General features: G+C 40.3%; 2 protein-coding genes across 10 annotated transcripts in view; one reads left to right on the forward strand and one right to left on the reverse strand.

The window, feature by feature from the left end:
• psme4a (proteasome activator subunit 4a) overlaps nucleotides 1–12,477 on the reverse strand; it is a 31,434-nt gene extending 18,957 nt beyond the window's left edge. For 2 of the 3 annotated variants that reach the window (XR_001571735.3, XM_015944446.3), the window contains exons 1-21: nucleotides 12,056–12,477; nucleotides 10,849–10,989; nucleotides 10,604–10,720; nucleotides 9,779–9,832; nucleotides 8,675–8,719; nucleotides 7,634–7,783; nucleotides 7,181–7,244; nucleotides 7,016–7,090; nucleotides 6,562–6,684; nucleotides 6,386–6,478; nucleotides 4,203–4,468; nucleotides 3,862–4,048; nucleotides 3,658–3,747; nucleotides 3,497–3,561; nucleotides 1,978–2,128; nucleotides 1,728–1,826; nucleotides 1,573–1,642; nucleotides 1,409–1,476; nucleotides 1,110–1,325; nucleotides 213–370; nucleotides 40–135 (exon numbers count right to left, since the gene is read on the reverse strand). Coding sequence is in view for 2 of the 3 variants with exons in the window: in XM_015944446.3 (XP_015799932.3) it covers nucleotides 40–135; nucleotides 213–370; nucleotides 1,110–1,325; nucleotides 1,409–1,476; nucleotides 1,573–1,642; nucleotides 1,728–1,826; nucleotides 1,978–2,128; nucleotides 3,497–3,561; nucleotides 3,658–3,747; nucleotides 3,862–4,048; nucleotides 4,203–4,468; nucleotides 6,386–6,478; nucleotides 6,562–6,684; nucleotides 7,016–7,090; nucleotides 7,181–7,244; nucleotides 7,634–7,783; nucleotides 8,675–8,719; nucleotides 9,779–9,832; nucleotides 10,604–10,720; nucleotides 10,849–10,989; nucleotides 12,056–12,252 (2,525 nt within the window). In the remaining variant the exon portion in view is untranslated. The remainder of the gene's footprint in view (nucleotides 1–39; nucleotides 136–212; nucleotides 371–1,109; nucleotides 1,326–1,408; nucleotides 1,477–1,572; nucleotides 1,643–1,727; nucleotides 1,827–1,977; nucleotides 2,129–3,496; nucleotides 3,562–3,657; nucleotides 3,748–3,861; nucleotides 4,049–4,202; nucleotides 4,469–6,385; nucleotides 6,479–6,561; nucleotides 6,685–7,015; nucleotides 7,091–7,180; nucleotides 7,245–7,633; nucleotides 7,784–8,674; nucleotides 8,720–9,778; nucleotides 9,833–10,603; nucleotides 10,721–10,848; nucleotides 10,990–12,055) is intronic. The other variant, XM_015944447.3, reaches the window with a different exon arrangement.
• An 850-nt stretch (nucleotides 12,478–13,327) lies between these two features.
• The window catches only part of wdr27 (WD repeat domain 27), a 71,366-nt gene continuing 62,387 nt past the window's right edge, over nucleotides 13,328–22,306 (forward strand). For 2 of the 7 annotated variants that reach the window (XR_008565683.2, XR_008565684.2), the window contains exons 1-11: nucleotides 13,328–13,697; nucleotides 13,785–13,926; nucleotides 14,100–14,224; nucleotides 14,328–14,441; nucleotides 14,536–14,587; nucleotides 14,710–14,780; nucleotides 14,846–14,960; nucleotides 15,745–15,847; nucleotides 18,409–18,500; nucleotides 21,328–21,392; nucleotides 21,473–21,585. Coding sequence is in view for 5 of the 7 variants with exons in the window: in XM_054750145.2 (XP_054606120.2) it covers nucleotides 13,560–13,697; nucleotides 13,785–13,926; nucleotides 14,100–14,224; nucleotides 14,328–14,441; nucleotides 14,536–14,587; nucleotides 14,710–14,780; nucleotides 14,846–14,960; nucleotides 15,745–15,847; nucleotides 18,409–18,500; nucleotides 21,328–21,392; nucleotides 21,473–21,585 (1,130 nt within the window). In the remaining 2 variants the exon portion in view is untranslated. The remainder of the gene's footprint in view (nucleotides 13,698–13,784; nucleotides 13,927–14,099; nucleotides 14,225–14,327; nucleotides 14,442–14,535; nucleotides 14,588–14,709; nucleotides 14,781–14,845; nucleotides 14,961–15,744; nucleotides 15,848–18,408; nucleotides 18,501–21,327; nucleotides 21,393–21,472; nucleotides 21,586–22,306) is intronic. The other 5 variants (XM_015944443.3, XM_015944445.3, XM_054750145.2 and 2 more) reach the window with 4 other exon arrangements.

Consider the following 22,306-nt stretch of genomic DNA (forward strand, 5'->3'; position numbering starts at 1 on the left):
TACAAAACAAAAGTTTGTTTTCTGAATGGAACAGCTCACAGTTCAGGTACGGGTTCTCCTTTCAGTGGAGGCATCAAACTTCCTGCTCCCAGAAGACAATGCTGAACGATGGTGAGGCTTTGTAGGACATCGTCTCTAAAGATATATATAATAATAAAAAAATATCAGCTGAAGATATAAAACATAAAAACAGAAACACAAGAGTTCATTACCTGCTCATGTCTTCTTCTCCTTTTGCAAATCTCTGAAGGCGTTGAAGTTCAGGCTGGAGGATCAGGTCCAGTAGATAAAAAGCCAAGGAGATCTCCTCGACACTGGGAACGTGCCACTGGATGTCCAGGTTCCACAGGTCCCCCGGCCGACCCCAGTCCTGCAAATCACAGCCAGAGAAATGCCCAAGTGCCTCCGAGTGTCAAATGCTTCACTGTTTACAGGAACATAAAGTAAAATGTAAATAAGTGCACTTCTTGTGGTCACATTTGGGTACTACAGCCATGCATCAACGCCTTCTGTTGCCAGTTATGGATCAGCACCTGAAGACTCTAGATGAGTGAAGACGACTCACACACAGCATGATTTCACTGTAATATGGACTTTTTGGAGCTTGAAAACTTGAGATTTTTCTAGAACCGACTATTTTCTTCTAATTCACTGTTAGCATTGTTAGCTCAACGTTGGCCTCTAGCCTTTTTTACCCAATATTAGAGTAAAACAAAAGATGTCGTGGCTTCTTAGGGTTATAAGAAATAACTTCTGGGTCGCTCCTGCTACTAACATTCTGGTCACAAATATACTCTGATCTTTGCCGTCCGGTGTCGAGTTACGAATGCCAGCGCAGTGTTAGTGCTGAAGACTTGGCAACCTTGCAGACTCGTCGATTATACATGTCCCTCTTCAACTTTTCTAAGGAGAAAAGCTGACAACCCCCCAGCTGGCTGAGAAGAAAATCTGCTTCACATATAACCTTCTTTCCAACACGATTGAGACATTTGAATGTTTTGTGATTGTTTCCTACTTATTTTACCTTTAAGACACCGTATCCTGCTGATGGATGGTGACAATGTCGTTTCAAGTTTCCTATCAAACACCCCAGGGATCAGTATAAATACCTTGATAGGAAGGTAGTCGCTGACTGGCTGAAGGAAGCCTCCTGGCACACTGCAGTACTCCGTGGGGTAGATCAGGGCAGTGGAGCGGAGGATGTGGTGCAGTAGGTTGCAGGCTAGAATATAGCCCTGTTTACACTTGAGATGGAGAGTTAACTGCAGAATTTGGACCAGGCCAGAATGATACGGCAGGAGCTTGTCACCATCCACCCGAGTTACCTGAAGTCACATCAAACATCCTGGTATAAAGATGAACTTCAGCTAAGAAGAACAGGCGGATACAGGAAGCTGCGTTAGGTCACCTCAGAGAGGAGCTGTAGGTTCCATAAAAGCTCTTTATCAAGCTCTTCCTCGTTCAACACTTCCTCGTCTGTCCATAAGAAAAAAACTGTATCAGACAAATGACAGCCTCGAGACGAAGTATGTCACGTTTGGAAACCTCCTCTCATGCGTTTCGATAACTTACGGACAGCTATTTGGTTTATAGCACTGCAGCAATGCGGCACGAACATCTTGAGACACTCTGCAGGGTGACACTGGAAACAGAAGAAGAGAGCAGCAAGTTAAAAACCTAAAAGAGCTTCTCAGTCCACAAAACAAGTGGGAGTTGGGAAGACTCACCTTGGCAGCAGCTCGACACATGTCAGCCACCATTCGTCCAGCTACACGCGTCTCAAAGATGTTGGTTGTCGCAAAGTTGAACACCTTTTCCAGAGCCACCTACAGTCACATCATAGTAACATGAATAACATTGGGTAATAAAAGTACATAATCTTGTGCAAACACAGAAATGCAAAGATGTCACAGGTGTCTGGGTGTTCACACATCTGTTTACAAACATGATAAGAACATTTTTAAAATGAGACTCAACCTTAAAAATATCCAAGGAGCACTGGGTGAGGATGGTGCTAAAGGTGGAGGAAAGGCCGAGCTCTACCAAACTCTCCACCTGAGTCATTTTCTCCGTTTGCGTCTCCTCTCGGGTTTGTTCTAGAGTACTGCTGTCTATCAGGGCAAAGCATCTGTACAAAAACAGAAAACAAAAGTTCAGGTATCACCGAAAGGAGAAAGACCTGTTGCTTTAAAATTCAATCAATTTAAACACTTTTATGTCTACATTCACTCAAGGAAACCAGGGACCTCATTCATAATGCGTGCTTGTGCACAAACACGGTCTGAAGGTTGCACAAGTCTCTTCTGATGCAAACTTTGTGATTTCAAGAAAAAAGGGAGAATTAGCCAACAGGTAGGCAGGCATTTGTTTGATATGACAGCGTTTCCCCTGCATAGGCTCAGGCGTGGCGCAGCACAGTGCCACGCCTACGAGATCTCACGACTGCTCCCGCAGCGAGTGACATCACTGATCAGCGCCAAAAAGTGTCAACAGCAACAGCGATAACAATATAAGTTTGATTCTTTCAAACCACAGCGTCATTTCATCCATTCAAAAGACGAGAACAGCTGCATGATGTAAAATGTGTCGTTCAGTGACCAGAAGAAGCTCCGTTTTTTACAGCGCTCTATGGGTAGTTTTTGAAGGGCAATTCTCAAGAGTAACTCGGATCGGTGCAGCTCAGCCCGACCACATTTTCCAAGAGCTCAGTTTGGTATTTTCCTGCTATCTTTGCCCAGTTTTTAGTCCCTTCCCTGTTGAGGTTCCTGGCAAGGCTGAGCGGGGCCAGCATTGCGACTGTGGCCGCTCATTGGCTAGGGGGCGGAGTCACTGGTTGCTCCAGTTTTCTGCCTGCTGCTTCACTCCCTGCAGCTATTTTCTGGTTCAGAGTCTGAAAAAAAGCCATGAAACTGAGCAGAAAGTCCAGCAACACCACCATGAGTTGTGTTTTGGTAGAGCACACAGGTTACCTTGCACTGTTCACTGATCACTTCATGCTATTTTTGTCACGAGTAATTTGACATTTTAAAGCAGCGCAATTTGTTTTTCTTTTCTTTTGCTTCTGCAACTCTTCTAATTTGACTAATGCTGGTTGTTTTGGACGTCTGCTGATGTCATTTCCTACTGAGCTACATCCAATCAGCGTGAGTTAACCAAACGTTCTCCAAAATGACCCTGAAAACGGTCCGTTCAGCCTGCCTGGTAAAGTGGAGGCACACGCATGCCGGAAGGTTCCGATAGTGGAAACATGCCTTATGTCGCCCACAAGCACATCGATTTCAGTCTCAGGCCTCTTGGTCACCCATTACATACCACTAATCAGTCAGCTCACGTACATGCAGGATATCTATAACTTGCTTAGGGTTCACCATTTATGACAGAAAGTGGGTGTGCAGGAGGCGGGACAAGATCCAAAAACACCTGAAACATCTGTAGGATTGGTGAGATTTGTAAAGAGGGCAGTGTGTGCAGCTGTGTGTGAGTAGTGACATCATACCTGTCCATGAACTGAAGCACAAAGTCCTCAAACTCAGCTGAGGCAGAGCACATCTCCCTTTCAACCTGACAGGTAATCAAAAATATAAGAAGGCATTTTGCAATGATCGTACACCGTCGGATTTAATTATAAGAGAGGGTGGATATGTTGTTGCAGCTGACCTCCGTCAAATCCGTTCGTTCATGTAGGGCAGACGAACAGTCCACCAAAGGCACAAGAGTCACAAACGTAGCGATGAACTGGAATGTGATCTGTAAGAAAAGATTTTAGGTGTAATTTCAGATTTTTGCCCAGCACAAAAAGAAAATCGTCAGAGCAACACAAGAGTTCAGCGGAAAGGTCGAATGAACAACAGTGAAGCGCACCATGCACTTGCTGAAGTCATTTGGGTCCACGCCAGGGAGAGCCCTCATGAGCAGGGGCAGCATGTGAGTGGGCCCCTCAGGGAAGCGTGACCCGCCTGACACCAGGCTTCGTGCTACGCCAATCATGCAGCTTAAAGTGGCTGTTAGCTGGTGGGGCTCGGTTAGGGTCTCCAGAGCAGGATACGTCCTACGATACGGGAAAACAATCAACGTTTTGTTATTGTCAAGTGATTTTAAGCCTTAGATTTATGCTGTAAACGTAAGAACAGAGGGTTAAACACCTCTCACCAGTTAAAACCTGGAACCAAAATCTGCAAATTGAAGGTAGAGAACAAACTTACTTCTCAAGAACAGGGGGGATGACCAGCTCGGGACGCATCAGAGCTAGGTTTTGCAGAGCCTGAGCTGCATCGAGACTCCCAGTCTTGCTGAACATGGCGAGCAGAACTGGCTGCATCATACTCAGCACAAAGTCTGTGATATCCTCCTCCGTGAGTTTGTGACTGTCTGGAATCGGTGTGAGCCACGAGGGCTTTCTGTAGCGCTCTCGGTGCAGCCGCCGCACCACGCTGGCAGGGAGACGCTGAAGCAGCTTCATCAGTTTCATCTGGACATGAGGACAAGTGGAAAGAAAGACAGATGCGTGACAAAAGGGGAGACAGAGGTGGACGAGTATGTTTTCGTGTACAAACGGAGAGGCAGAGGATGTATGGAGCATCTAGAGACACAAATAACATAAGAAAACAAAAAAAAAAGCAATCCGATGTGAAAACAGTTTAAGATTCAGAGCAAATATAGGAAACGTTATTTTTATGAAAAGGGCAAGTTTAAAATTTGAATCAAATGGGAGTTACTCTATCTAAAGCAGGGGTGTCAAACATGTGGCCCACGGGCCGGATCCGGCCCGCAAATGTGTTAAATCCGGCCCGCGGGATGGCTGTGTAAACTTTATTTTCATACTTTACAATGTAGAGTGAAAATAAACGTATCTTTGTGAGCAAGTTTCCTCTGTAATGAGTATAAATAAAACAAAGCTGCGCCCAAGGCTCACACAAGAACTTGAATCACATCCTGAAGTTGGCCGCCACTCAGGATGGGACTTCTGATATTGATGTGCTGGTGAAAGCTAAAAGATGTTAAGTAAAATGAGTCAAATATACTTTAAGTGCTGCATGAAACTGATCTAGCCATGTGATCTGTAAGCTCTTTGAATCACTAAGGAATGTTTTTTATTTATTGATTTTTTAGTTTTTTCAAACTACACTTCAGGTGTTGTACTTGTACTATTTTGGATACACTGTCCTCAGGCTCCAGCCTTGTTTTATATTATTTTATATTTGTCTGTTGACTGATCTTTTTTTAATGTAATAAAACAGCAAATAATTGGCTTAGTTTCCCGTGTTTCCAAGCAACAGCACAGAGACTCACCTTCCTGGCAAAAGTACCAGTAATAAACAAGGTGTCTGTGTTAAAAGAAAAGGCAACGATGCCCATGTAGCTTCAGATCTAGTCCAGCCACCTCTGAAAGCAGAGAGGCATGTGACCAGGGTGCCAGTGACCTTTAATAGCTCAGCAGCCATCTCACTCACATGTCCAACTGTTATTTTAGAACGAGCCATCGGTGTAAACTTAAGACAACCAACAAGATGCAGGAGACTTCCTAGAATGATGACACGCACATCGTCTTTCGTCACGGTGACTCTTTCGTGCTGTGTCACTGTAATGTCGGATTCAGACGTAAAGCCAGAAGCGGTGCGATTACGCCGAGCGCACACTTAGCCAGGTTTTTGTAAAATCAGTTATCATATAAAGTAAAAAATAAATTAAAAAAAAACGTTGAGTTCACATCACCTTGTTTTCAGCTAATAATCCAGTGGATTGGGAGTACATTAATTGGCATGCCAAGCCTGTGGGTGGCAGTGGTTGCCAAAATAGTCGGCGTCTTTGCTGTGAAACATTCCTTGGACGTGGAATAACTACCGCCGGTAAGGGGTGGTCCTTAACTCGGTCTTTTGCTTGTGGTCTACAGAGCAATAACTGAGCAGGGTGTAAACACACGTCAGAGCAGTTTAACCAATCCTAAAACCCCGGCTGCTTACGTCCACAAACACATGCTGACAATGGAAGATTCACAAATCTCCACTTTGGTAAGAGCTTTTGAAAAAAATCCTTTTTTATGATGTTCACTTTCATGTGGATGACGGGCCAAACCGCAGAAGAATATCTTAGTTTAGCGGGATACCTGGCTACGTGTGTACAGGGACTAATTACACAGCAAAGGCAAAAAATAAATAATAATACAAAAACGAATTCAGCAAAACACAATCGTCCCTTTTCTGTAAAATAATGGCAATCGTCTTTTGAGATCTAGTCATCAGATTTTTGCCTCTGACTTTCCACTTTAAAGAACATCCAACTATTCCTGGCTTTCAATTATGCAAATGTTCCCATACATTTGAAGATTTGCAACATTAGCAAAAGTTTTGTTTTTAGCACGACAGCCGATGAACAACGAGTGACTCACCAGCCAGCGGCCATGGTTTGACGGATGGAAGAAGGATGTGATGCTGTTAAAGAGGCCACTGAGCTGAGCTTGAGCCTGCTTGCTGGGTCCACCCTGAATTTGGCACGATGTTGATCAGTGAACAATAACGATCATGCGGTAGACACACTGAATTTAACGTTATTTAATGATCTGACCAGTAGAGACGACACCCAAACCACCACGTGGTTAATGTCGTAGGCAATGGTAACGTAGCGTGGTACTATCATTTGACTGGTTCCCACAGGAAGGTTCAAACTCCTCAGAATTCTTGTGAAAATCTAAAGTGAGGAAGAAAAAAAAGACTGTTAATTAATTTTTGGATGTGAACTCATTCACAGCAAAATCGATCAACATCATGTCACAAATGGACGCAACCGGTCAGGTATTTTCAGTCAGTGACAAACGGTAGCTTCACTCAGCGGGAACAGATGTGTGATAAGAGTTACTTCCCCTCTGAGGGGAGTGAGGTCAAAAGAGACACTGGATAGGTTGTTTCTCACACGCGCTGCAAAAGTGATGAAACACGATCCGAGGGCTCATGAGCTACAAGCTACAGAACAAACAAGTCCTCTGTTGCACAATAGGTGGCAGAAAACCCAAACAACACACCTTAGGAATGTAAGGGTCCCAGTCGATGTAGCCAATGTTGTCGTTTGCCAAGCGAGCAAAGAGATTCACCAGGTGCTGTAAAATAAAAGAAAAAAACAACACGTTACAAATGGACAATCTGAAATTCTGGGATGTACTTTCATCTTTTTAACTCCATCTACTCACAACTTCCCAACTTGGGAAATTTTGAACAGACACCCACAAGCTGATCAGCTCATCAAACCACAACCTGCCAAATGAAACAAACAGCTGTCACACACCCTTCAATAATGAGAACTGATTCATCTTTTTATTTATTACAACTGGTCACGAAAACAGAAAACTAGGACAAGGCCATGGCTGCCTTTTATGGAGCTCGTCTCCATGGCGCAATGCTGGGTACACCCCCCTGCATATTTATACAGACACTTATTCTGTTATTCCTGCCAGCACGGCTATGACGTCTATATTAGGAGTCTGTACCCTCGCAAAGGGCTAACAAAATTCCAGAGGACATTCATTCCCCTCGTTTCCCTTCAGATGGAGATCAATGTTTGAACCTTTGAGCTAACAAAAGGAAATGGCGTCACATAGGAGCTCTATAATAGATGCCTTCTGTATATAGGAGACGTTTCTTACTGAAACCCCTTGTGATGAAGCTCAGGATGCAGAGTTGTAGGTAAGAAAAGCTCAAAGTAGCTGATTGCTCTTTGCATAGTGACATCAAAGGGACAGAGGAGTGGCCTCCACTCATCCAGCATCTCCTGAGTAGCAGTCTCTGAGAAGTACCTGAACAAACAAAGACAAGCAAATGACTTATTAAACACAGCACTTAATCTGATAAACAGATGGATCTAAAACCGCTTTCACAACCTATCAGATCAAGAACCTTGGTGGCAGGTTTTGTTTTTAATAAGAACAAAGAAAATGGAACTGGAAATGGAGATTCTTTGGTTATGGTTCGCATGCCACCAACTTCCCGCTATGTTTCCGATCTGGTTGGGCTCACATTCCTCCCACATAGCAAACAGGGCACCAGTGTCCAAAGGAAGTAGAAACTACTGGTGTTTCAGCAGTGGAGCAAATGCCCACAACCAGGAAGCATCAGATCTAGCAGATTTTTAGGCAATAGTTTAAATCGTTTGGCTCATTTGAGTCCACTGGGGGGTGGTTTTATGCTTCGTAACATGGTTGACTAAAGCACATCCTTTCTTCTAAAGACCTGTTCATTGCTACCACATTTAGTCAAGGACTTAAAAATGTCCCAGTGCACCTTTTGCCCTTCCTTACTGCTGATACGCGGTGTCTAAGCAGCTCACAGCAAATCACTCTCTCTACTCAGAGGTACAGGAAACTCCAGCAGTAGACAGAATTAGATGAAGTAATAGGATTATCCAACTACTGTAAGAGCAAACTCAAGTAGGAGTCCTGGTGCTTGCCTAAGATGCACACAACTCTGGAGAACACGATTACTGAGGCCTGCTGGTGACAGCAAAGTTTTCTGCTGTTAAGGCGTTTCAGCCGCGTCTCATTTTAAGAGCCCTTACTGCCAAATTAGCTAAAGAAATGTCAGCAAAAGATTGACAAAATACGTTTTCACTGATTTTTACTTTGAACCAAAACACAGAAGAGCGTAAATGATGAGACGACACAAGATGAGGGATTAGAAAAAGTACTCACGGTCTGCAGTTTTTCACAAGTGTTTTCAGCACACTTTCCACTGAGCTGTGACAGAGAAAAGGGAAACTCTCAGCAACCTTCTGGGGAAACACCAATGTTAGTAAAACAAACATCCTCACACAAGGGCTATTTGGCTTTGTTGCATGCATTTGTCTCTTAACACATACAACTTTAGCTCCGTATAAAAATAAAAATACACCGTGGCAAATTGATTACCTTGTAATGACATTGTACCAACAGTCAACTATACACAGACATGTTTTTGGATGACATAATCTTACTCTGCAAGTGGTTTCACATAAAAAAGAACGTTTATGGATCACACACATCCAACAAATGTCTTCACAAACGGCAGATGCAGAGTTTTGGTACTGAAACGGTTTTAACCACTGCTTCTAATCCCTCTATCACACTTCATCTGAAAGTAAAGACATGAGTGTCTTGGAGAAACTCCGACTTATTCCCACGTTACCATTAAGACCCACCTACTGAATCATAGGCGACTCTACCTAAATGCATGTTTACAGCTCAGTGTTTACCACTGCAGGCCAGCAACACACAGCCAATAGCAGGTGTTCAAACACATGCACGTCCAGTTTAAAGAGTAGTGTGTGAGTTCTAGTGAATGTTGCTTTCTGACGTACGGCGTTTCAGCGGGCAGGGGGGATAACTTTACAGGAACATGGGCCACAAAAAAATATGTTTAGTAATGCAGGGATGGCAACCTTTACTGCAAGGTAGCCAATGTGTTGTAAAAGCAGGTATTATTATTTTGTAGCAGTACTGGTGCCCCATAATCTGGTTTGAAAACTTGGGAATAAAGCATGACACACGTGAGAGAATTATGCTAGAAAACACAGATTACATAATTTGATTGTTTCTTTGGAGGATAGAACATTTTAAAAGATGTGTTAGCTGCAGTGCGACAGTCTCCAATATGAGTGAAATGTTAACACTGATGAAGTTTTTTAAATATTTTCTGTTACAATCTAAATATGGGGTGTCCAGTTTTCTTTTTTTTCATGCAATATATACAAATAAACAGCATCCAAGTGTATTCAGCTTTGAATTTCTAAATAAAACACAAAGAAGCATTGTCCTTACCACCTCTGAATCAATTTTAACATTATGAGTTTAGAAGAACGAGGCCGTGGAGAACTGAATGTAGAAAGAGACAAAGGCATAAAGAACACTTTCAGCACACAACAAAAAGCCAATCACGCACAAATAAACATGCTGTGCACCAATGTTTTTCACATCTATGTTATCAGGGTGTAGTTTTGTGCAAATAAACCAAAGCAGTTTGCCTTTATGCCCGTTTCTGATAAAACATACAATGTTCCCATAGCACCATAAAAGAGCACCACGCACTGCTTGCTAAGACCTTCTTGTGAGCTTTCCACACGTGTTGCACATTCATCCAAATCAGACAAAAAACCCATTAGACGTGCAGCTCACTGCAGATTCTGATCATCATAGAAGGTTGAAAAGGTGGACAAAGTAAAACAACTCTTCTGTGCTTCTCTAAATGACCCAATTAGGTCTAACAATTTGTCTTTATTCAAACTGCCAAAGATCATAATCTAAGAGTGACCTCAGCTGTATGAAGGGTTGGGTTAGTTAAACTACTACACATCAGCAGATTATCACAACAGACAATAGGACTTAAATGAAAGAAAATGCAGTTCTGCTAAAACGCAGCAGAAAGCCTTCTCCCACAAAGAAGAGAAAAATAAAATAAAACATTTCAGTTCTTACATTAATCAGTTTAGTCACAACTGTAAAGAATAAACAGGCCACCCAATATCAGACTACAGAGACATAACTGGTACTCTGTAATCCAGCATAAGAATATGGGAAAAAAAAAAAAAAAACTTTAAAATGTATAAACACATGAGATGAAAGCATAAGCATGGAGCCGAGGCATACTTGGGAAACCAGTTGAGACCCAGATGTTCCGTCTTGGAAAACAGAATTCTGTCATACAGCTCATACAACGGTCTCCATGGCAACTCAAGGTCCTCCCTCGACAACAATTCTCTTTTCCTGTTACGCCAAAAAAAATAAACAACACATTCATACAGCTCATCATATGGTGACAAATTATAAACTAAGATCACAACAGAACAGTTATTTATGCATTTGCACAGAAAACAGATGGAGCACACTCTTACTTGAGAAGGTTGATAAGAAGGCGAGAAAGCCCTTGCATCATGCTGATCTCCAGTCCGGGGATCGTCACTAGCTCATAGAGCAGCTTGATGAACAGCACATGGTCTTCTTTGCTGAACTTCCTTCCGTACAGTCTCATGTACCTTGATATTAAACAGATTTAAGCACACAAATGAACAAAACTGCTTTAAAAATACACTTCACAGTATTAAATAAGTATCAATTTCATATTCTCTACAAATAACAAACGAAAGCACACATATCTGTTTTAAAGTCAGAAATAAAAATCTCTGCAGCTCTAATTGCTACACCAAAACAAAGCTACAGGCAATGTAGTTCACCCCAGCTGTAAACTTTCTATCTCCGGCAGTGAGTCACTGGACACAACAACGAGCCAGTACTAAGAACTAAAAGTAAATAAATAAATAAATAAATAAATAAATAAATAACATAACAAAGACAAATCAAACAAAATTTAATGAATCGTTCCTTTGCTTTCTTTTCTAATGTCCTTTTTCTTTATACAAAATAATAAAGGTGCTAATAATGTGCTAATAATGAATAATTAATTTGTAATCAGTAAATAACAACAGTTGTCATGTGGAAAAACTGCCCAGTTTTCCAACAGATAACAGAATAAAGGCAGAAACCGCTCAAAAATAACCTTCGCCATGTTCATGACACTGCACATATCATGCTTGACGTGTTATGAATGGTCCCAGTGATCACGTGATGCAACTTTAAATGGAAACTCGTAAATCAATGAAGTTTTTAATCAGCTAAGTGGTCACCTTATGTGATGATTTGATAATATGTATCGATCAGTCTATCAATAAATAAAAGAGAAAATAAGGGAGAGCGGAAACGACGATGACCTAGAACTACTAGAGTGTCTGGGTCATGCTGTGTTTAACAACCCCCTGCTCTAGTTATGAAACCTGTTAGTAACCTAACCAAACACACATGCTGTTAATGTGGAAATAATCACTACATATTTATAATGAAAGCACACCATACAACAATTAAATATATTCAACTAAACCATTTGTTTCAACGATAAAAACAAGCAATGAACAAAATCACCAGCCTGATCAAATAGCACGTCTACAGGTAAAAAAAAATCATCGTAGGTGGTTTAGACTAAAAATCATAACGATACAGGCAAAACATGTTATTATTACGTTAAAAATGATGTTATTTGTTACTTACGTTGAAAGTTTTCTTGTCCAAAACAGAACACCGGGCCATATCTCTCTCAGCTGAACAGCTCGGCCCAGGTTTCCCTTAATTTTGCTCAAAATTTCATTGGACTCATCATCTAACCTATTTGCGTAGGGCAAAAGTTTGTTGTACACAATATCTTTTTGAGGAACAAAACCTAAAGTGTCAGACTGTACCCCTTTCATATTCTAAACTGGCTAGCCCCCTTTACTAGCACTTTAACTTATTCTAGCTCTCAAAGCACGTTATTGTGCTTCCTAACTGAATGACCAGGCTACAAGCCCCCGCTAGCTACTTCCCCAGATGAAAAGAGGTCGTTGCAGCTCACAGAGAACAAGTTGGGAGATTCACAAGTTGATAAAGCGCTAGCTAGCCATTTAGCTCAAGTTAAATTAGCACCCTTTACCAGAGGACGCAAAAAACCCAGGGTAATTTAACAAAAAGATATAAAGGCTAACGAAATACAAAACTTTGATGAAGAAAAAACGCCTTGGCACTAAATCCCCCTTTCGTTCAATGTGTCTGTAGACGTCTCAACCTAACGGTTTAGCTAAAGTTAGCCCTCTACTACAAAAGCACTGTCATATCTCAAGGACTGTCAACGTCGACCGATTCATCCAACTACTGCAAAGCTGACTGAAGACGACACCCAGCTACCAGCTAACCACTACGTACGTCATATCCGCTACAGCAAGAACTACGGCATCGAACGTCACATTCGCTACAGCAAGAACTACTACACCCAGAATGCCCTTTGTTCAAACGGTACGATCCGCTTATCCTTTCCCTAGTGCCGAAATGTTACTTCACCTTATTATTTCACGTTCTCAGATACACAGACACGCATTTTATGTCGATGTTCAGAGACAAATCTGTCACAAAAATGTCCAAAACAGTCAATTCAATGCAATAAATAAATAAACAAATAAATAATGATAATAATAATAATTAAAAATTAAACCCACTAAAGTGAAGATTCACTGCCATCTTGTGGTGAAGCGAGGTGTTACAGGTGTTTAAAAGTGACTACATTGGAAAGGAAACCCACTTACAGACATTATAATGTGAATACATTAAGAAAATGAGGAAATGTAATAATAATGACCGGTATTTGAAAGAATCACACCACGAGGCAGTGCATTTAAAATGGTTAAACACCTGAATTTATTATAATTATAAATGGGTTTTTTTTTTCACTTGTGGGTTTTCTTTCAGGTGCATTCTGTATTTTGGTTGCATTTGGAGCGGTTGCGGGTTTTGATCAGTTTTGATGCGAATTTACGACAATCGGCGTTAAGGGGTTAACAGCGTGCAACAGCTTGTGAAATAGACGATCTATACATCTAGCGGAAATCCTATTGGTGTCCTAGCAACCGCGAACGTTTGTACTCATGGGTCAGCGTAAAAAAAAAAGGTCACAGCTAATGCTACCGTTCGTTTCAAACGTATTTTCCTTGACTTTCTATTGAACCAAGCTTACTATTTACCAGAGATGATCTCCGAAAAGCTCTCTTTGACCTGTGATAGACTTCTGTCTCACCAGCAGCTCGCCTGTTCTCGTTCTTTTTGCGCTGCGCCTTTAAGAAGCAAGGAAGTGCTTGTTTACAATAATACGGACTTGCAGCAAAAGGTTTGTTGTAGCGATTCGTTTGGGTTTTGTATAGACTGTCATTATGAAGAAAAACTCACAAATGAAAGTTGTGTGCATCCTTTACAGCCACTGCTGTTAACAGGTCACCATGGCGACATAAATGCCATGACCTTTGGTAAAAGAAACATACCTGTGCTTCTTTGCTCCGCCTCTGCGGATTACGTCATTGTTTGGGATGTGGAAAATTGTCAGAGGAAAATACAAGAGGGTAAAATATTCAAGTTTTAGTGTGTGTGTGTGTGTGTGTGTGTGTGTGTGTGTGTGTGTGTGTGTGTGTGTGTGTGTGTGTGTGTGTGTGTGTGTGTGTTGATTATTTTCTCATCTTAAAAAACTTTACACAACAAATGCTTCCACATTTGGGATTTAAACTAACTTGTTTAGGTGAGATCGCAACAGGACTGGTTATTGGGACTTTGCTGGGTGAAGTTATCCATCTCTCATTCTGTTTCTCTGATGAAAGAGTGGCTGCATGCTCAGGTGCAGTCATATATGTTCTCAACTCAAAGGTATGCTCTTCACAATCAACTACTTTTACATCCTTTTCCCTCCATTTTTTCATTTATCAGCTAAAAAGGGACAGGTTTCATTCTTTTATTTTGTCCATTTCAGAAGCAGAAAGTCATTTGCACATTGACCGGCCACCTGGGACCTTTAACATCGGCAGAGTTCTGTCCCTGGGACAGAAATATTCTTGTCAGCACATCAGAGGATCGCACCTTTAAGGTGTGGATGCAAAACATTTTAACATGTTGGTTTGCAAAGATTTTTGGACTACTTTGAACCTGAGTTTGCAGTTCCTAACCTGGTCTCTTTCCAGGTTTGGGATTTAAAAACTGAAGCGGTTCTCTACCAGTCATTTGTGCTTTCAGGTGAGATGTTAATGTTTTAAATAATGGGGGGAAATGACTCCTACAATTTCCCCAAATTTCACAGAATGAGTGGATTTAGTAAATAAAACCAAACAGAACTGTCTCACTTTTCAACATTTTAGCATCGCCTCTGCTTAGTGCACTGTTTCTAGAAAAGAACAGGCATCTTATCACCGGCTCAGCTGATGGACAGGTTAGTGACTGAGAGCCAAAGCTCAAAAATAGACATCTGCATACATTTTAAAAACTGTTCTTTAGGTATGGTGCTTCTCTTTTGACAATGACCACAAGTGCCGCTTGGTGACAAAAATGGACCTTCTGAAAATGGAAAAAAACCATCAAGAATGCCAGAAGACTTTGAGCCATCACAAAGGTGATTTTATTATTTGGCAGCCAGCATGCATAGGTGGCACTGCATATCTATCTATCTATCTATCATCCATCTATCTATCTATCTATCTATCTATCTATCTATCTATCTATCTATCTATCTATCTATCTATCTATCTATCTATCTATCTATCTATCTATCTATCTATCTATCTATCTATCTATCTATCTATCTATCTCAATATATATATATATATATATATATATATATATATATATATATATATATATATATAAGTATGTAATTACATTATATTTATATAGCACTTGTCACAGAAAGATAATGAAATCAAAATGCTTTTAAAAACAAAACAGCAAATGTAAAATCTATTAAAATCAGAAAATCTAAGTCACGAAATTATAAAATGATCATAAATATCACAAAACAAATAAAAGATGATTATAAATTCAAGTTAAAGAAGAAAAACAAAAGGGGGCCACCAAGATTTTTCTGCACTTTCCATGGTGACCCCACAGAGGTTTGCCCACATAGATTTTAATGGGTCCATGTATACCATCTGGTTTCCTCTGAAAACCCATGTAGGTCCCATTAAAATCTATGTGGGCAAACCCCTATGGGCCCACCATGGAAACCATGGACAAAACCCTGTTGGCACCCATACAGTTAACCCATATATGTCTATGTGGGGCCGACTTGCAGCAGCTTGTGTTTGAGATTTTGATCAAACATTTTCTTTAAAACTTTATTTGGGGTTAAGTATACATTAATCTTTTATTTGCTTTTGGGGGGGCTGGTTCTTTTCTAGGGGTTTGTGAACAGTTGGTGGCTGATAAAGTGGAGCTCTCAAAACCTGTTGTCCAAATGTCTTCATGCAGCTCATTTATAGACCTCGATTCTCAGAAAAACATGTGAGTAAAATGATTAAAATTGTTTTTATTGCAATCTGATGAGCAGAACTAGGGATGTGTCATATTATAACCTTTAGTTAGGAAATCATTTCTGTGGATTTGTGTGAAAACAGATGTTTTTCACTCAGTCTGATGCATTTTTTTTGCCTCTTCGGCTTTATACCAAGGGAGAACTTTACTGATGTGTGGTAGTAAAATATTATGTTAATACAAAGCATAACAGGGATCCTGAAGCTGCTTTCACATCAGGGCCGGCTCTACCCTGCCCAAGTATGGTATAAAGTGTTCACATATGGGTAGCCTGCTTTTTTCTGTGCTCAAGCGGTTGTTTTTTTTCAGCCCTCTACCCTAGGCGGTCCGCTTTGGGCTGAACTGACCCAACACATCCACTGCCAACTGATTGGCCAGCTCAAATTCACGCCTACCATTAGGGGAAGAGGAAATTCTGTGGTGACATCACATATGCGACGCGCCGATATCTGATTTGCAGTCATGTTAACTAAGATCTTTAAAAACTGATAAATCTCAAAGTACGTGACTGGCGTGATTGAAACACACATCATTACTTTTAGTTTAAATTGAAGTACAAAATGTGTGTGATCCAGGGCGTAAGGCAAAGCGGATTAGAAAAAAGCTCTTTTAGGCCTAGTCCACACGTGGCTGTTTTTTTTAAAAACGAATATCCGCCCCTCCAAAAACTTGCATCCACACCACCTCGTTTAAAAAAAAACTCTGTCCACACGTACCCAGATAAATACGTTGTTAAGGACATGCCAGACCTGTAGGCGGCAGTACTTCCCCCGTTCTTAACCTCGTCCTTCGTCTGTGGTCTTCCGCAAGGAGCAGTAATTCCGCTTGCAAAAACAAACAAGCAAAAAGCGCTTGGACAATTGATAAAGCGAGCGCAGCTCTGAGGGCATCCATGCTGTCGGCTAGTGTAAACACAGGTCGCATACGTGATGTCAGCATTTTTTTGTCGCGGAAAGTGACGTTGCGGACCTTAAAACTCCGGTATTGTCAGTCCACACGCAGACACCCAAAACGGAGAAAACGCAGATCTTCACTTTGGCCGGAGTTTTTAAAAAGATCCGTTTTAGTGTGAAAAAACTCAGTTTTCGTGTGGATGACAGGGCAAAACGTAGAAAAATAAATATCTACGTTTTGGCAGATCCCCGGCTACGTGTGGACAGGGCCTTAGGTTGACCTGCATTCATTTTATTGTTTTTCAAGAAACCCATGAGCCGATCGGAAAGAAAGGAGATTTAAGTTTCCTATACTGTCATTATCATGTAGTCAGTATTTTAAAAAGAACCTCATAAAGAAAAATTTTTGACAAAAGAAAAAGGAAATAATGACACAAATGGCAAACAAATGGACTTTAGAATTAGTTCCCCGCAAACCCCTCTCAGGCTCAATACAAGTTTTGATAAAAGGATGAACAACTAAGTCCTTCAGGGGTACTTCTGAGTTAAAAAAATGCTCATGAAATACATATGTGGAGTAACCAGTTGGGTAAGTTTTAACTGTTGCAAATCTGCAACGCCTGCCTTCAGAGGGTGAAAACATTTATTTTTGAAACAGGAAGTGTGTACCCAATCCCTTTGAGCGAATTAGTGTAAAATTCCTTTAGCTTTTGGGTAATTAAAGCAGTAATTTTTAGTTGTCTTGCGTAACACTACATTGAGCTTGATGTGTTAATGGCTTCACACCTCACAACGTGGACACTTTTGTAGAATCTTAGCAAGACTACATCGTAAAACCAAATAAGTTACCAGAACTTTCAAATGACGAGGCAATCAGTTGCCACAAAATTTTTGAGTTCTGAAATTCAGAACCCTGATTGAAATTCTTATTAAAATCTACTTGTACATTTCTTACTATAGTTAGATCTGACCAACAAAGAAATATATGTTTTTTGCACATTCACAACAAAATATCCTGAATCTGTTTATGATTCTTTTCACACTTTTAAAGGCCAGATAGGACCAAATTCAAATATTTTTCCACAAACCTTAACCCTTGTGTCGGACTAATTTGAGCTGCACAATTATCACATTAAAATATTAAAATTCCAAACTAAATGGTGGCAATTGTCCCATCCTGTATATAAGCAGGTCATCAGCATGAAAATAGTGGTGCACTAAAATGTAATTGTTCACAATTTTATTACCTCAGCATGAAGCTCAAGGCACACACACACACACACACACACACACACACACACACACACACACACACACACACACACACACACACACACACACACACACACACACACACACACACACACACACACACACACACACACACACACACAAAGCTCCCCTCTGCTCTGCATAGCAGCAATTTCTATTTTCCAGGGTTTATGTAGCAGACACCACATAAGGAAACTTGAATGAGATCTTTAGAGTGGTGGTGCCTCACCACTCAGTCAGCTCAGTATGTTTTTCTTCAGTTTGAGGTTTCATTGTCTTTTCCCAAAATGGTATGAAAAAAATGTTTTAAGGGAAATTCTATAACACAGATTTTCCATATGTTTCTGTGTGCATGGGCCCCTGCAGAGACAACAGCTGGTTTTGTGTAGGGAGCACTGACGGTCTGTACGTGGTAGACCCGGATACCTCCCAACTCCTAACAGTGCTGCATTTCAAAGGTAGGTTTCCCCAGCTGTTCTTGTCATTGAGATGTGACGATGAACTTTAGAGTTTAAGGTCTGACTTTTTGAAAAATGAAACATAGAAAATGCCAGATTAATAATTAAAAAATAATAGTTGCAGTCTCACAGTGGGACTGTTCAAGAAAATAAATTGGACCAATATCCAGTGTTGGGAATGTTGCTTAAAAAAAGTAATTAGTTATAGTTATTAATTACTTCATCAAAAAAGTAAATGAGTTAGTTAGTAGATTATGAAAGTAACTAATTACTGGGAGAAATACATATTTTGTTACTTTTTTCATAAAAATATGTAAGAAAATGGAATCCCCCTCTTAACAGAACTTACTTAATTTACTATAAATGACTTTAATACTAAAATATTAATGACTAAATAGACTGGAACATAATAAAATGTATGTCCAATCGTTTGCTATAAAAATTAATAATTGGAATAATTGGGCACCTAATAGAAGGAAAGTTAAAGTCCCATAGTTCATAATCACACACTGGTGAAATTACATCTCCACATTTGACTCATACTCTTGGGGAGCAGGGAGCTGCAGCACTGGCAGGGAACTCTTTGGTGTTTTAACCCCCCCCCAATCCAACCTCTTACAGCTGAGTGTCAAGCAGGGAGGCATTGGGTCCCATTTTTCAAGTCTTTGGTATGACCCTTCTGGGATTTGAACCACTCTCAGGGTGTCCACTACCACTAGGCCAATGAGAAGTTCAAACTACAAACAGGAAACATTACACCAATCTAAACTATTCAAATGTCACTGTGATATTAAGTAAGACCCCAGTCAACTAAAAGGTGTCACGTTGAGAGCAGGAGGAGGTTAGGACCCAAGATGCAGAACACCAGAACGACTCGAGCAGGAGTGGTTGAAAAAAAAAAGTTAAATCCTTTTATTAAGGTAGTAGCACAAAAACGCTGAGAGATGCAGGATGCCAGTCCTGAAAACTGAAACTCAGGAAGCCAAAAAACCAAAGCTCAATATTGAGCACAAACAAGAGAGAAGGACGAGGGACCAAAACAATGCTGACACACAACAATGGACCGACACTCACTGAGAGACAAGACAGGGTTTTATATACAGAGGGAAGCAATCAGGGAGACAGGTAGCAGGTGTGTGGGGAGTGTGAGCTGAAGGGATCAGGAGAGACTAACTAAATGGGGAAGGAACACGTTGTATTAAAAGAAGAAACTGACTGGATAATATAACTATACAGAGAACTAAAGATTAGAGAACTAATAAACCTGAAACTAGACACCAGAACAAACACAAAATCTTCAGCTTGGGGAACTAAAGAGACAGGAACCAAAAGAGAGGGAATCTTTGGGGAGACTAAACTAAATGGGATGGAATAAGTATAAAGTGACTAGGGGGAAACATGAGGGAAACCAGGAGGGAGCTGGGGACCAAAAGGGGCACAGCAGATTAGGGGATACATGAGGGGAACCTGGAGGGAAACCTGGAGGGGGATGGGGACAAAAAGGGCAAAGAACATGACAAAATGTATAATTGCAAATAGAAAACACCTGCAAAGAATTTGTGAGCCTTTAAATGGTGGCTCGGTCTAATTACTGAAATACATGTACTATTTCATGGTATTCTCATTTTTCCAGTTTCCCTTGTTTGTATAATTTTTATTAGCTTTTCTATTACTCATAAACCAGTAACAGCATATCTATAAATAAAAGTCCTTAAAAATGACACTAGAACAAATCTGATCAAGAACTTAAATTTACTAACTTGAATCAGACCCACATATGGGAGAAAATGCTGAAGCTGGGTGGTAAAAATTCTCCCATGATATCTGATATAAGCAGTGTTATAGCAGAACTAAAGAAAGAATATGGAACACAATCAATCAATCAATCAATCAATCAATCAATCAATCAATCAATCAATCAATCAATCATTTATTTATTAATCAGGAAAGCGCATGTTAACATCAGACATGCTGAAACATGCCAGAATTAGCCATCGGCTAGTTTTCATTTGTAGCCATGTGCCAGTTGTAAATTAGTCTTTCTTCAAAGGCACATAAAAACATTATAGAGTACATAAAGTATTCAACAATGCCGGATCACAAAAGCAGCATGTTTATCGAAAAGGCAGCAAGTAGCCATAGTTAAAAGAGAATAATAATAAAAACAACAAAATAACAAGCACAGACAGTAAATGCTGAAGTGAAATAAAACTAGTGGATCAACATACAACAAAAACACTCTGTTTAAAAGATCCTATTTACGTTATTTAAAAAAAAGAGTAAACTAACTGGTTCATGTTGGATGACTGAAGGATGATAGGATGATAGAAGTTTGTGACGATGGATTAAAGAACTGAACAGGTGAGCGGATCTTCTTTACATGGGAGGTCCCGCTGTCATGTCAACAAGGGTACGCTGCTGCAGGCGTGAAAAAAGTTACTTGTCCAGTAGCAACAAAGCCAGGTCACCATCAGTCCATGATTTTGTAGCCTCCTTTAGCTCCCTCAAATGAGTTTAGTCCACGCTGAAGTTCACTTTGGTTTTAGCTCTTTGCTATGCATCCAAAGAGATTACTCTCTTGTTTTTACTTCCAGGCTCCACCATTATTCCAACAAAAAAGTAACCTTCTTTTTCTTTCTCTTGTGCTTTATAATGATGATTGGCAAACTGAAAAAGCTAACTGTAGGCATTTATTTTAGCAATCGGCAGAGTAAAGTGCAGTTTCTGGTTAGCAGAGGGCTGCAGAGTTTCATGTTTCCTCAAATTCACTTTTGAACCTTTCTAATAAATATGTAATAAAACACACAATGAACATAATTTTGTCTAGATAACTCTGATCTGAGCATCGCCACAGCTGGGTCATGGTCCTTCTCTCTAGAGTGTGATAAGTCTGTGAGTATTTCCAATAATTTATCAATCCACATTATTGCTGCATTACGATGGCCTTTCAACTTGATTTTTTTGCCTCTCAGATGGTGGCTTTAGTCAGCTCTTTGTTTACTCCATGTGTGGTTTTACTGGAGATGTTTCTGGCGCACCTGCAGAGGTCTGAGGAAAACGATGAAGGCTTCTCTGTGTTTCCAAGGTACATCTGGAGTTATGTTGAAGTGATTTGTCAGTGCTCTAGTAAGTTTTGCAGTTACTCTTCAGGATTGAGTAAAAAAATCTATTTATGAAATAAAAAAATCATAGAAAGAGAAGCTGCAGCCAAGTTTTCCATGTTGGAAACTGGTGACTATTATTAAGCATGAATACAAATAGTTTGTTTTATTGTATACTTTGTTCATTTGTATTGAAACAGTTAGCACATGGAACAACCAAAAGATGTTTTCAGTAGTTCTTTTCTTTTGTATAGTTGTACCAAATTACCAGTGACTTTAGAATCATGATCAAAATTTAAAGCAATCAACAGAATTGGGGGAAAAATACCTTTTTAAAATTAACCTATTTGTTAAAGAAAAGCAGAAAACAAATTATAACAACATTTTCCCTTTAATCTAAAAAAAATATACCATTAAAACCAAAGAAAAAAGTAGTCACCTTGGTACAACAAGACTTATAATGACTTTTGTTGCTCATTTTAGTTGTTTGACCACACCAGCAGTACAGTAGAATACTACGTGTGGTCTGTTTTTGGTTGCCCTACTGCCTGTAGGGCCCTCTGACTCTAACATTTCCATATTAACTTACCCTGCTATATGCTCTTTCATGAGTCAACAATATTACAGCGCCCACAATTAGAGGGACTAACAATCACTACCAGTGGAAAAAGTGTTGCCCTTAAACTTCCAGTAACGTCGTCCCCC

The sequence above is a fragment of the Nothobranchius furzeri genome, chromosome 12 (assembly GCF_043380555.1).
Source record: "Nothobranchius furzeri strain GRZ-AD chromosome 12, NfurGRZ-RIMD1, whole genome shotgun sequence".
Classification (NCBI taxonomy): Eukaryota; Metazoa; Chordata; class Actinopteri; order Cyprinodontiformes; family Nothobranchiidae; genus Nothobranchius; species Nothobranchius furzeri.